General features: G+C 40.6%; 1 protein-coding gene across 1 annotated transcript in view; it reads right to left on the bottom strand.

The window, feature by feature from the left end:
• aggf1 (angiogenic factor with G patch and FHA domains 1) overlaps positions 1-13,872 on the bottom strand; it is a 58,645-nt gene that overhangs the window by 1,329 nt on the left and 43,444 nt on the right. The window contains exons 11-15 of the mRNA XM_078563416.1: positions 13,633-13,734; positions 11,730-11,892; positions 9,133-9,215; positions 6,346-6,473; positions 6-105 (exon numbers count right to left, since the gene is read on the bottom strand). Coding sequence (XP_078419542.1) covers positions 6-105; positions 6,346-6,473; positions 9,133-9,215; positions 11,730-11,892; positions 13,633-13,734 — 576 coding nt within the window. The remainder of the gene's footprint in view (positions 1-5; positions 106-6,345; positions 6,474-9,132; positions 9,216-11,729; positions 11,893-13,632; positions 13,735-13,872) is intronic.

Raw genomic sequence — 13,872 nt, forward strand, 5'->3', positions numbered from 1 at the left:
CTTACTGGCTCTTTAATTCCGCAACTCCCTTTGCCAAGTCCTTCTCCTTTTTTCCAGCCCATCTTTTCCAACATCTTTCGCCCTTTGTTGCTGTCACAGATTTCCCTAAAATCAACAAATCTTGATATGTTAAATGCAATATTTACTGCTTTTGTCTTTAGTCAGCACCTTATGTACAAATTTGAACATGTCAAAACATATATAGCTTCAAAGATATGTACACAATACAAGGACATAGATGTATGGAGCTGCTAGCAATATTCAGCTGCACAACTTCCTAATACAGGAATTCCACAGGACAGATGAAAGTAGCTACTCTTGACATCAAACATGTCTGGCACTTAAGAGCCCCAGCAAAGTCTCTAGTGACAGAGTGTTTTGAAGTTGCCAAGGCCGATCATGCTGACACAGAATATTAAGCTCCTCAAGGCAGCATCCTCAGCCCATTCATTTCAAACTGCTTCAAGCTACTTAAACTACCTGTTCTCCAACATATTGACTGACAATTCCGTGGCATATGGCTCCAGATAATGAAGGGCCTGGACATCAAGGCTGACAAATAGTAAAGAACTAATTCCTTTGGCCCTGAACAGCACTACCATGGCTAGCTCCCCCACCTTCAAAATCTTAAACTTCTGGCTAGTTGTTACACTTAATTGGATCACTGAAGGTACAAGAGCAGGGCAGAGGCTGGGTGCTCTGTGATAAATGTCTTCCTGATCCCTCAAAGCCTCTCCACCATTTGCAAGATTCAAAGCAGAAGTGTGATGGACTACTCAGCCCTTGCCTCAGTGAGTACAAAGCAGCCACAAAGCTCAACATTATCCAGGAGAAAGTATTCTGCTTGTTTGGTGCCTTGCTACCACTGCGACACTGGTGCAATAAGTACAATCTACAGGATGCATTCCACCAATTCACAAAGCTTACTTGTATTTCGCAACCCCGTGACTTCTTAATACCAAGGAGAAAAATGGCAGATATTATGGTTAGAAATAAAAATCCTTACGCACTATTTGAAAAAATAATTTCCAATCTCCCAGCCAGTTATCCTTTAAACAACATTGCTAAAAAAGATTCTCTGTTCATTATTTCATTGCTGTTTGTTGGACACTTGCTTGCATGTTTCTCTATATTACAACTGTGACTACACTTCAAAACTAACCTCATTGCCTGTAACACAGTGACATCCTAAGGGTGTGAAAGCTGCTTACTATGATGAGATGGTTTAAGTTCCTATTGAACCATCAGCTAGATTTGTCTAAATCTCTTTCACCCTGAACAAATGAAGAGATCTGCCTTTGGTAGTCAACCTCATTCTCTCATGTCCTGGACAACCACATGTGCAGGAAACGTCATCAGCTGTAGGAGCTCGAGCTCTGGGTTTTGGAACTTGAGCAGCAGCTCGAGTCACTGCAATGCAGTGGATAGCATGCCCCAGATGTGGTTACATTGCAGCTTTAGGGTGTGGGGGCAGAGAGGCCATGCATGACCACCAGACAGTCAAGGAGGACTGGGCAACTAGTGCATGAATCCAGAGTGCATTTTGCCCTATAATTGGTTTCAGTTCCAAATACTGGTGAGGGTGATGGTTCCTTTGAGGAGTGCAGCCAGAAATTTGGGAAAGCAAGAGTGATAGGGAATCTATGGTCAGGGGAACAAGCAAGCATTTCTTCTGCCGCAGATGTGACTCTAGAATAGTATATTGGCTCACTCATGCCAGGATCAAGGATATCATAGTTGCTGCAGAGTACTCTGAAGGGGAGGGTGAACAGCCAGAGGTCTTGGTCCATTGAGACCAACAACATAGGTAGAAAGAGATGAGGTTCTACAGGCAGATTTTAGGGAGCTACAAACAACACTAACAAGCAGGACCTCCAAGGATCTCCAGGTTACTCCTAGTGCTATGTGCAAATAAGTATATAAACGTGTGTGGGGCTGGAGAGATGGTGCAGGAGGGGGGGCTTTAGATTCCTGTGACATTGAGACCACTTCTGGGAGAGGTGGGACCTGTACAAAGCCCTAAGGGCTGTACCTCAACAAGACCGGACCAATGTCCTTGCAGGGTGGTGTGCTAGTGTTGTTGGGTAGGATTTAAACTAACTTGATGGGGTGAGAGGTGGGGTGGGGGTGAGAGGGTGTGAGTCATAATGGAACATTAGGTTCATTAAGGATCAGGAGAGACAGAACACTAGAGCAAGAAATAGTAAGACATTATGGGTGGTCAAATTTTTAAGAGGTAATGCAATGCGATCTAAATTAGGTCAGTATGTATTAGTGCATGTATGTAAACACATGAAGCGAGGTAGATAAGGTTGGTGAGCTGTAGACGTGGGAATATACTGTCATGGCGATAATGGAACCTGGTTCAAAAAGGACATGACTAGGTACCAATTATTCCTGGATAAAAGATATTTGGGAAAGATAAGGAAGGAAAGAAAGGAGGAGTGGTGGCAGTATTAATTTGTGAGAATACTATATCGCTGAAGAGAGGATATCCTAGAGAGATCAATGACAAATCTATTTGGTTAGAGTTAAGAAACAACAGACATAACATTACACTACTGGGTGTATTCTACAGGCCAAGCAGTAGAAGAGATATAGAGGAGCAAATTCACAGGAAAATTACAATGTAGGGCTAAAAGGACAGACCCGCTTTAATGGGGAACTTTAATTATCCTAATATAGACTGAAATAGCAACAGTGTAAAGGGCAGAGAGGAGGGATAGAATTTCTGAAGTGTGTTCAGGAGAATTTCCTTGATCAATATGTTTCCAGCCCAGTGAGGCTGGAGACATTGCTTGATCTGGTTCTGGGGAATGGGGTGTGTCAAGTGGATTAAGTCTCAATAGGGGAACATTTAGGTAACAGTGATCTTAGTAGCATAATGTTTAGGCTAGCTATGGAAACAGACAAGGAAACAATCTAGAGTTAAAATGTATAATTAGAGGAGTGCCAATTTCACTAGAATCAGAACAGATCTGTCCCAAGTTTTTGGCAAACCAAAGGAACAATGGACTGTCTTTTAAGAGGAGCCCCACATGGGGCTATCAAAGCCAGAGCTCCCTGAATGATGAAAAAGAAAGAGATTATGAAGCACAGAAAGAATCTGTATAACATGTCAGGTTGATAATTTAAGTGAAAACCAAGCTGAATATAGGAAGTTCAGAAGGAAAATGAAAAGGTAAAATGTGAGGCAAACAGGGAAGCTAACAAAAGAGGGAATCCAAAAGTTTTCTATAGGCAGATGAAATAGTAAAAAAGTAGTAAGAGAAGGGGTGGGATCAATAAGGGGCCAAAAAGGGGATCTACGCATGGAAGGGAGGGCATGGCTAAGGTACTAAATGAGTACTTTGGATGTCTTCACTGAGGAGGAAGATGCTGGCAAAGTCATTGTGAAAGAGAAGTGGCTGAAAATTGATAAAGAGATATCAGAAAGGCTAGCTGTACTTAAAAGTTGATAAGTTACCAGGATGGGATGCATCTGAGGATGCTGAGACAAATAAGGGTGGAAACTGCAGAGGTCATAAATTTTAATCCTTAGATAGGGGGGTAGTGTTAGAGAACTGGAGAATTACAAATTCTCCACCCTTGTTCAAAAAAGATGTGAGTAAAAACTGTTTATTTATAGGCCAGTCACTTTAACTTGGTGAGAAAGCTTTTAGAAACAATAATTTGGGATAAAATTAAGTCACTTGAACGAGTTTAGATCAGTTAAGGAAAGCCAGCACAAATCTGTGAAAGGCAAATAGCATTTAACTAACTTGATTGAGTTTTTAACAGAGGGTTGATGAGGGGAATGCAGTTAATGTGCTGTACATGGACCTCCAAAAGGCATTTCGCAAAGTGCAACATCATAGGCTTGTCAGCAAAGTTGAAGCCCATCGAATAAAAGGGGCAGTGCGAGCATGGATACAAGATTGACTGACTAACAGGAAACAAAGTAGTGATGAATAGCTGTTTTTCAGAATGAAAAGATATAGTGGGGTTCCTCAAGGGTCAGTACTAGGGCTACTACTTTTCTTGATATAGATGAATGACTTAGACTTGGGTGCAAAGGGCAGTTTTCAAAACCTGCAGATGGAAAAAGTTGGAAGTATTGTTAACTGTGAAGAGGACAGTGATTGACTTCAAAACAGGGTGATGGAATGGGCAGATATGTGGCAGATGAAAATTAATCCAGAGAAGTGTGAAATGATACAATTTGCTAAAAAGAATAAGGACAGGCGATATGAAGGAAATGATACAATCCTAAAGGAGTTACAGGAACAGAGAGATCTGAGGACATATGCACAAATCATTGAAGATAAAGGCAAATAGAATTCTGGGCTTGATAAATAGAGGCACAGAGAAGTTGTGATGAACCTTTCATAAAGCCCTGGATTAGCCTTAAGTATTGTGTCCAATTCTGGAAACCACAGTTAAGGAAGGATGTGAATGAAGGCTTTACAGAGGTTGCAGGCAAGACTTTCAGCTGCTTACCCAATACCATTTTGAAGTATAATTGAATCTACCTCCATTCACTCTCAGGGAATGCATTCCAGATCCTAACCACTCAGTGCATTTAAAAGCTTTTCCTCATGTCACAGTTGGTTCTTTTGTCAATCACATTAAATCGGTGTCTTCTGGTTCTCGACGTTCCCACCAATGGGAACAGAATGATTCCAGGAATGAGGGACTTCAGTATTGCGGATAGATTAGAGAAGCCTAGGATGTTCTCCTTTCTGAGGGTTTTTAGAAAGGATATGCTTGCAATTCAGTGAAAGCTTAACTGTTTACGTTCTGTGACCATAAAAACACAGCCAGATTTTCTTTTTTAAAAAGGAAAAGGGAATAGTACTTATTGTACTTAACTCGGTCTAAGAAAAATAATATTAAAAAGCTCCAACTTTCACAAGCACACACAATCAAAGTTCTTTCACACACAAATAGATTACAGAGTGGGAGGATAAATTAAGCAATTTAAAGTCCAGTAAAGTTAAAGGGTATACAGTTCTTGAAGTTGGTGACATGACTAGCTTCAGGCTGAACTCTGGTCCTTCTAGGTTTGATTACATGGTTTAAAGATGTAGACAGACGATTTATCTGTTCTTATGAAGATAGCAGCTGCAGGGTTGAGTTCTTTTTAAAATCTCTGTCTGCAGCACATGGAGAGTCAAAAAACAGGAGAGGGTTCAAAATTTGCAAGTTGGATGGAGAGAGAGAAAGGGGGGAACCCACTCAGGGTCTGGCTTCTCAGCATCTCATTTGCTTGTGCTGGTCTGCAGAGAAAACAGGCGCTTAAACAGAAAGGGTTAGCTGGTTTGTCACATGATCCAGTGACCCAAATATGGTAATGGCTAGTGGATTGCAGTTGCCTGGTTTACGTGATTATGTCTGGGCAAATTCCTTTCACAGCCAAGGTCACATTGTCCAAATGATTACGCCCAATGATTTGTCTCCACTGAGCTGATTGTCTGGATGCTTTGCTAACGGGGTAGCAAATGGCCCCCACATACTCCTTCAAGGCAATTGTTCCTGGTGAGGCTTTACAAATAGGTGGTCTCCATTTCTTGGTTTTGGAATGTTCACCCACTTTTGACTGTGATTTCAAATCATTAGAATGTAGTTTTAGGCTTGTTCAAAAATTCAATTTGTGGTTTCCAGTCAGTAGATTCATAAAGACATTTTTTTTAATAAAAAGCATGACTTCATAACAGTTTTAATACAGCGAGTGGTAGGATCTGGAATGCACTCCCTAAAAATGTGGTGGAGGCAGATTCAATCCTGGCTTTCAAAAGGGAATCAGATAAGCAGCTGAAAAGAAAAAAAATTGCAGGGCTTTGGGGAAAGGGCGGGGAAATGGAACTAGCTGAGTTGTTCTTGCAGAGACCTGGCATGGACATGATGGGCCGAATGATCTCCTGTGATGTAACCATTCTATATTGCTATGAAATCCAAACGTAAAACTGTCTTCTAATCAACTCACTTCTGTTTCAGGCATTTCATGCCGTAAAACTGCTGAATTGTTTATTTAATAGCTTTTACTGTGCTCTTTTTTTTGGGTTCTCAATGCTGCCACTTGCAAACAAAAAGCTAAAAGTACAATCTAGAACAATGATGAAAGACCACGTGTCCAAATAGAGTGTGAATTTCTTAAATGGATAATACTCTTAATGACTTTTTATCCTATGGGGTTATGACAATATTCTATTTGAAGTCTGGTCTTTCTAAGAAATGTCAAAGATCATTCTTGGTAGGCAAGTTACATTCTCTGCTGCAAAAAAACAAGTACTTACTTGGTAATTTCTAAAATTTCCGCCAATTTTCAGTGTAGATTCACAACCCTGTGTTCATTTATGTACTTACGTATTGATTGAAGCTGGAGCATCATCTCTTCTGTAGATGCCATCACTTCCAACCACTTGTCTGCGTTTTGCAGCTCGATCCTTGTACACTGAGTTTTTTAATGCTTCTTCTCCTTCATACGCGCTATTCTAAATATAAAATGGCAGTTTTACTAATTGATTGAAAATTAACATTAATATAACATTTTAGAAAGAGTATCAAAGAATCTCTATTGTGTGTAGTTACCTGTAAACACCCAGTATATTTTAGAGAACTAAACTGAGATAATCAGTATCTTTTACACTAATTTTAATTATAAACCGTTGGGTCAGTTTTGATGTACTTCATAGGGTTTATTTTATAAAAATTCTTATTGTCTCAGGGAGTCCAAACCAAGGGCACTAATCAGACTTAGCAGTATTAGTGGCTAAGGAGATAACTGAATCAATGGAAGAGGTCAAAGCATGCAAGAGGAGTTGAGAAGGGAAGATGGATGAACAAGAGGAGAAGATAGGCAGAGAGGATGGTAGAGAGTGAGGGCAGAGGTGTTAGTAGGAGCCAAGCTAATTGGTGAAGCTGAAACCAAGACACAGAGCTTTTCTTTATTGACTTCTTGCAGCTCTCCTCCCACACAACCCAGTGTCCCAGCTATCCCCTATTTATATATATATTGTGGTGGTGATGTGTTAAAATCACTCAGGGAGTCCGAGTTGTTGAGGCAACACACACTTTTTACATGCACGTTGTAGACTAGAGCTATGGATAGTGATGGTAGAGCTCCAACTTTTTTTCCATCATGTCAGCAATCACATGGCTGACCAGGAATCTCTCCTGCTCTTACTGCCTGCTACTGGTGTGTGTTGGAAGGATTTGTAGGTTAATACTTAACCTGTCTGGCCACGTTATGAACATCCCTTCCTTGACCATCAATTCCTGGAGTGGGATTCAAACCCGGAGCTTCTGGCTCAGAGACAGGTATGATACCCACTATGCCACAAGACCTCCTTTATTAATTTAAATACCATCAGCTGCCATGGAGGGATTTGAACCCATGTACCCAAAGCATTAGCTGGGGTCTCTGGATTATTAGTCTAGTGACATTACCACTACGCCACCATCTCCCCTAATTTAAAGGCATTGTATTGAACAAACAGCCAAGAGCACCACTGAGATTCAAACTCAGGATCTCCTGTTTATGTGCTGAAAGACAATTACTACCTGTTCCTCTTAAAGTTAACATGACATTAACAAACCTTAATGTAATTGATAATACATTAACAAGAAGATGGCAAGGATAAGGAGAGAAAGGAGGGCAAGAAGGAAGATGCACAGCAAATGGGAGCTGGAAGTTACAAAGGAACAAAGACAGATTAAGTGAGTGGGCAAAACTGGCAGCTGGACTTAGATGTGGGGTAAACGTGAGGTCATCCACTTAGGATTCAAGAAAGACAAATCAGAATACTTTCTAAGGAGTTGTGAAGGTGTAAAATATGCACAAATCACTAAAAGCTAGTGTGCAAAAGGTAATTGAAAAGGCTAATGACATTTTGGCCTATATCTCAAGGTGGGGCTGGAATACAAAGAAGTAGTTATGCTTCAATTGTAAAAAGCCTTGTCCCTACCCCATCTGGAATACTGTGCTCAGTTCTGGGGCACTGCACTTCAGGTAGGATATAACGTGAGGGGTACAACTTGGAGAAGCTGGGCTGGAAGAGAGTGAAACATGAGAGAAACACCACCACCTGGCACTTTGGGCTGGTGGAGAACAGCTGCACATGGGTGGGAAAGGATGGACAGGCTAGTGTTAACATGCCTGCAGCCAAAAACAAATCAGGTAGGTTCACAATTTTGTAATCTCTAACTTCACAGAAGGTAGTTTTCAAGTACTGTGGAGCTATTGTGTAAATTAGTGTACTGTCTGTTGTAGTCAACTAGTGACATAACATATTAAAAAGTACAACATACAGGAGCATTATCTTTGCAATCTTTATCCTGAGGGTTACCATTAACTAGAAACTGAACTGGACCAGCATATAAATACTATGGCTGCAAGAGCAGGTCAGGAGCTAGAAATTCTGCGGAGAGTAACCCATATCCTGACTCCCCAAAGCCTCTCCACCATCTACAAGGCATATGTCAGGAGTGTGATGAAATACTCTCCACTTGCCTGGGATGAGTGCAGCTCCAACACTCAAGAAGCTCAACACCATCCAGGTCAAGGCAGGCCCATTGATTGGCACCCCATCCACCACCTTAAACATACACTCCCTCCACCATCGATACACAGTGGCAGCAATGTGTACCATTTACAAAATGCACTGCAGCAACTCGGAAAGGATCCTTCGACAGCACCTTCCAAACCTACGACCTCTATCACCTAGAAAGACAAGGGCAGTAGATGCATAGGAACACCACCACCTTCAAGTTCCCCTCTAAGCCATACACCATCCTGATATGGAAATATATCATCGTTCCTTTACCGCTGCTGAGTCAAAATCTTCAAACTTCCTCCCTAACAGCATTGTGAATGTACCTACACCACAGGGACTGCAGCGGTTCAAGAAGGTGGCTCACCACTACCTTCTCTAGCGCAACTGGGGATGGGCAATAAATGCTGACCTAGCCAGCAATGCCCACATCCTGTGAATGGATAGATGAAAAGAAAATTGAGATCACTCACTTCTAAAGATACTTATTAAAAAAATTGACCGGTACATTATCTTTTCAAATGTTTGGCAGTAAGACTTTTAATTATGTAACTGCAAAGTTTTACAATCAGCTGATGAAAAGAAATCAGCAAAAACACACCTGCAATCCATACTTGACCTGAATCTGTTTTAACTCTTGACGTCGTAACTTATCTTTGTCTTGTTTACTCAGCACCGGAACTGCTGATAAAAAATGAAAAAATGTAGCAATTTAATAATCAATACAACTGATTTGGACACTACAAGATGGCAAGAGCAATAGATTCTGCACCAAGGCTGTTATAATCAAAAACAAATGAAGAGGGCACTCAGCAGAGCACATATCTTTGCCATACTTTTTTAACCCAACCTTATTACAATTGCAAAACTTTTCCTCGAGGCTTTCCAACACCCCCCGCCCCCCCCACCTCCCCTCCCCGCTGCTGCGCTGTAAGTACAAAGGTGAAAAAAGAAATCTTTTCATTAAGAGCTTCCATTTCACTGAGGCGGCTTCAGGTCAATCCATATCCAACAACCTGCTCTGAAAACACTGCTCAAATTTTGACAGCTGTAACAAATTCCACCACAGTCACTGAGACAATCCACAACATTCTATAACAATCAACAACATTCTAAATATAACAATGTATATCATTCTAAAAGAAAAAGTCCATTTGCCCATCCCCCAATGTTAAGGGATCCTTTAAAAAAAAATTCCAGGATCCAGATCCACATCTTTGCCAAAACCTTGCGCCATACTCTATCTGTGTGCCAAGTTTCATTGAAATCTGTCCATTAGTTTTTGAGACATACAAACAAACAAATGGGGTGAAAATATTACTCCCGTCCACCTTCAGTGGCAGAAGTAAACTTGAAAATTATAACATAGAAACAGGCCATTTTCCCTAACCCCTTTAGCAAATGGCAGAGGGTAAACACTGATATACAAGGCATAGTTGAGGTGAATTGCATTTAAATGGAAACTAGATGAGCACGAGGAAGGGAGGAATAGATAATGTTGATGGGATTAGGTGAAGAAGTGGGTGAGGAGGTTCGCATGGAGCATATGGACAGTTGAGCTGAATGGCCTATTTCTGTACTGCAAATACATTTACCAAACTACACTTAAATGTTGATGATTGTTAGCTCAACCATGGAAGTGAATTGCACATAATCTGCAAAGAAGCTTCTCCTATGCTTTGTTCAAAATCTCATACATATGGTTTTGTATCCATGTCCCCTTGATCTTGACCCTTCAACTACAGGGCATGGTCATTTTAACCAGTACCATAAATAATTTTGCTTTGCATCATCAGTAATTTTAACATGTAGCATCAATATTTTTATCTGCACCATTAGTAATTTCACCTTATACCAGTTTGGATGGAATAGCAAAATCAGACAAAATTGCACTGTGTCTTCCTCCTTCCTTGTTTTTAACTAAGAATCTTAAAATTACAAACAAGGCAAGACATCTCAACTAAATTATGCGCATCAGATAATCATGTACAACATCACAAGTAGCATCATGCAACACTTGCAACTAGGGAGGCACATTAACCATGACCTGATCTGTAGCTAGAGAAACCCTGGTATTTGGAAGATAACTTAAAAAGAATGAGAAATACCATAAGAAACATCGAAAGGCTGCAATCTACTTTTTCATTTTCCTCCACATGCTTCAGGCAATTTCCCAATGTAGTATACCTCAGGAAAAAGGAACTGTGTGCACAAGGGTCAAAATCAAAAGCCAGGATAATTCTGTCCAAACCGTGATATTTTGAGGCAGTATGGCAAATTTTCCAGTGGGGAGGGATGTCTTCAGTTCAACAGCAGGATTTACATTTCCATAACTAGGGAGATGATCATGAGGAGACACTGCAGGAGCTATCAAGTACACCACTGGGGTTTCTCAACTGTTCACCTTGAATATTTGCTGCTTGTCTGTTGGGGCAAGTGCTCCAACAGGAAGGGTACCTTTAGAAATTCTTCAGAAAGGTGGCAGGGGATATTTGAGGTATGGGCCTAGTGCCAATAGCTTAAAGAGTATTTATAATTTCCTTGGCACGTGCCTTTCCTCCTTATCTTGGACTACCACCTACTGGATTTGTTATGCAACTGCATGCTTAGACATGTTAACTCTCAAGATTAAAATACAGTGCCAGGAGAGTTCTGCAGCTGTTGTGAGATAAGTTTTTTAACAATAAAAATTCCAACTGAAGTACCACTTACAGGTACAAGAGGTATTACGGGTAATACTGACAAGTTTATCATTAACGTTGCACAGCAGGGAATAACACAGAAGTACTGAGATGACATTATACACCATTAGCCTCAGCAGTATGTACATGTCACTTCAAACCTGTGACGTGTCACTATCTGTAGTTGGACATTCAGCATGCATCCTCCAGCTACAACTGATCACAGCATACCAGTACAGGACATAAATAGTTGTTCAGCTCCTCCTCTTACTGTCCAAATGTAAGTTTTATTTTTTTAAATATAGAGCAGGAGACAGCTTAAATTAAATCTGACTCAAAGGGTTCATCCAACCTGAAACATTAATTTCTGCCAGGTCAGTGATAGGCAAATGTGGATAATATTAGTGTGTAATCCGGGCTTCACCATATATTATTATTTACGATTCATTAGTTTCAGAACAAGAATGGATATATAATGCATTAACAGAAGCATAATAAATTTACCATATTCAAATACCTGTGAATTCTTTTTTATTGAGGCGCATGTGTGCTTTAACCTGGCCTGGCTCACAGCCATTGCATGTATCAGTTCCTGGATGGATATGGAAAGATAGTACCGTCTCCCCAAATTTCACTTCATCACCATGCTCCAATCTATGAGGATCACATTTATTTTTTGGCTGAAAAAATTACAAACATTAAGTCGATGGCTAACAAGCAGATATTAATTACATTTTGTATTTCTTTTGCAATTAAAAAATTACAGAATAGTGGAGATTGAGTACTTTAATTAAATGAATACTAAACACAGATTTAATTGAAAATGGTGTACTTTTGAATAATTTCCACAGACCAGAAATAAACCAAGAGATTATGTTTTCACTTTCGTACGATCAAACAAGTCACTTAGCAAAGACCCATTCTCCTGCAATCATAGTGTTAATTTACAGGCTAAAATCAAGAAATATTTCCAAAAATCTAAATAAATGCTAGTTAAATGAAGGGTTTTGTGTTGTACTGGCCCCAGTATAACATACACCCCCACCCCTGAGTGAACCATATCCAAGTCTACTGCATCTGATTTTAACATTTTTAAAAATTCATTCATGGCATGTGGGCATTGCTGGCTAGGCCAGCATTTGTTGCCCAAACCTAAATGCCCTCGAGAAGGTGGTGGTGAACTGCCTCATTGAACTGCTGCAGTCCATGTGGTGTAGGTACAGCCACAGTGCTATTAGGGAGAGAGTTCCAGGATTTTGATCCAACGACAGTGAAGGGACAGCGATATATTTCCAAGTCAGGATGGTGAATGGCTTGGAGGGGAACTTCCAGGTGGTGGTGTTCCCATGTGTCTGCACCCTTGTCCTTCCAGATGATAGTGGTCCTGGGTTTGGAAGGTGCAGTGGAAAGAGGCTTGGTGAGTTCCTGCAGTGCATCTGTAGATGGTGCACACTACTGCCACTGTGCGTCAGTGGTGGAGGAAGTGAATGTTAGTGGGAAGGGTGCCAATCAAGTGGCTGCTTTGGCCTGAATGGTGTCGAGCTTTTTGAATGTTATTGGAGCTGCACTCATCCAGGAAAGTGGAGAGTATGCCATCACACTCCTGACTCGGGCCTTGTAGTTGGTGAACGGGTTTTGGGGAGTCAGGAGGTGAGTTACTCGCTGCAGGATTCCTAGCCTCTGACCTACTTACCTACTGATGCCATTCTGAATACTCAGGTTAACAAACAATGAAATGATAGTAAGTTTAACTTGATAAAGCACCAGCTTTATCAAGAACACCATAACACATGAATGATGATACACAGTAATATAGGAAGCTGTGGCTGTGCAGTTTCAAGGAAGTTAAGAATGCACAGGTCAAACCCATAAGTCAGAACTTCAGCTTCTGCTTACTTCTGAAAATCAATGCATTTTTGTCTCTGATTGTTCAATTAGAATCTTAGAAGCAGATCATTTTCTGCAGAATGTCTCCTGAAGTGAACTCAAAGTTCTATTCACAAAACAAAGTTGAATCCAGCTCCAGCATCCGCAGTAGTTTTTTGTTTGAATCCAGCTACTGTCATTGTCACTAGACCAGAGATCTATACAATGAGAAGGGCTCTTCTGAGCATTGGGTGGGGAGTTGAGGCACTGGGTTGAGAGTTCTACTTCTGTAACAACTTACATGGGAGTGCCAAAATGAACAAAAAAAAATGAAGAGTACAAGCAGAGCATGTTGTGTGGGTGAAGAATTGGAGCTCTCGAACTCAAAACAATATTAGACTTCTGCACAGAATAGTTTTCTCAGAACAAAACTAACTTCATTCTTGTTTTCTGTTAGCATGAAAAGTGTTCGCGCACTCACACCTAGATGTTGAGAAAGGCCAGGAAAAGATCTTACTAACTGATTACAGTAACAATCAGGATTCAATCAGTACCATGAGGATTCTGTTCCCATTGACCACAGTCCCATTCTGGCTCCCCTGGTCTACCAGCATGTATTCCTGTAGATCTTGGTCAAAGTATACTTCAGCATGGAACTAAACAAAATGGAAATCAGGATGTGAGAAAAAGAAAACAGACCAAAGACCAATATTGTCAATATCTAAAAGTATAAAGAATTACCTAGTAATGGCACAGAATGGTAGGATGCAAAGTTATATCTGCAATTCCCAGTA

Source organism: Cetorhinus maximus, chromosome 2 (assembly GCF_964194155.1).
Source record: "Cetorhinus maximus chromosome 2, sCetMax3.hap1.1, whole genome shotgun sequence".
Taxonomy (NCBI): Eukaryota; Metazoa; Chordata; class Chondrichthyes; order Lamniformes; family Cetorhinidae; genus Cetorhinus; species Cetorhinus maximus.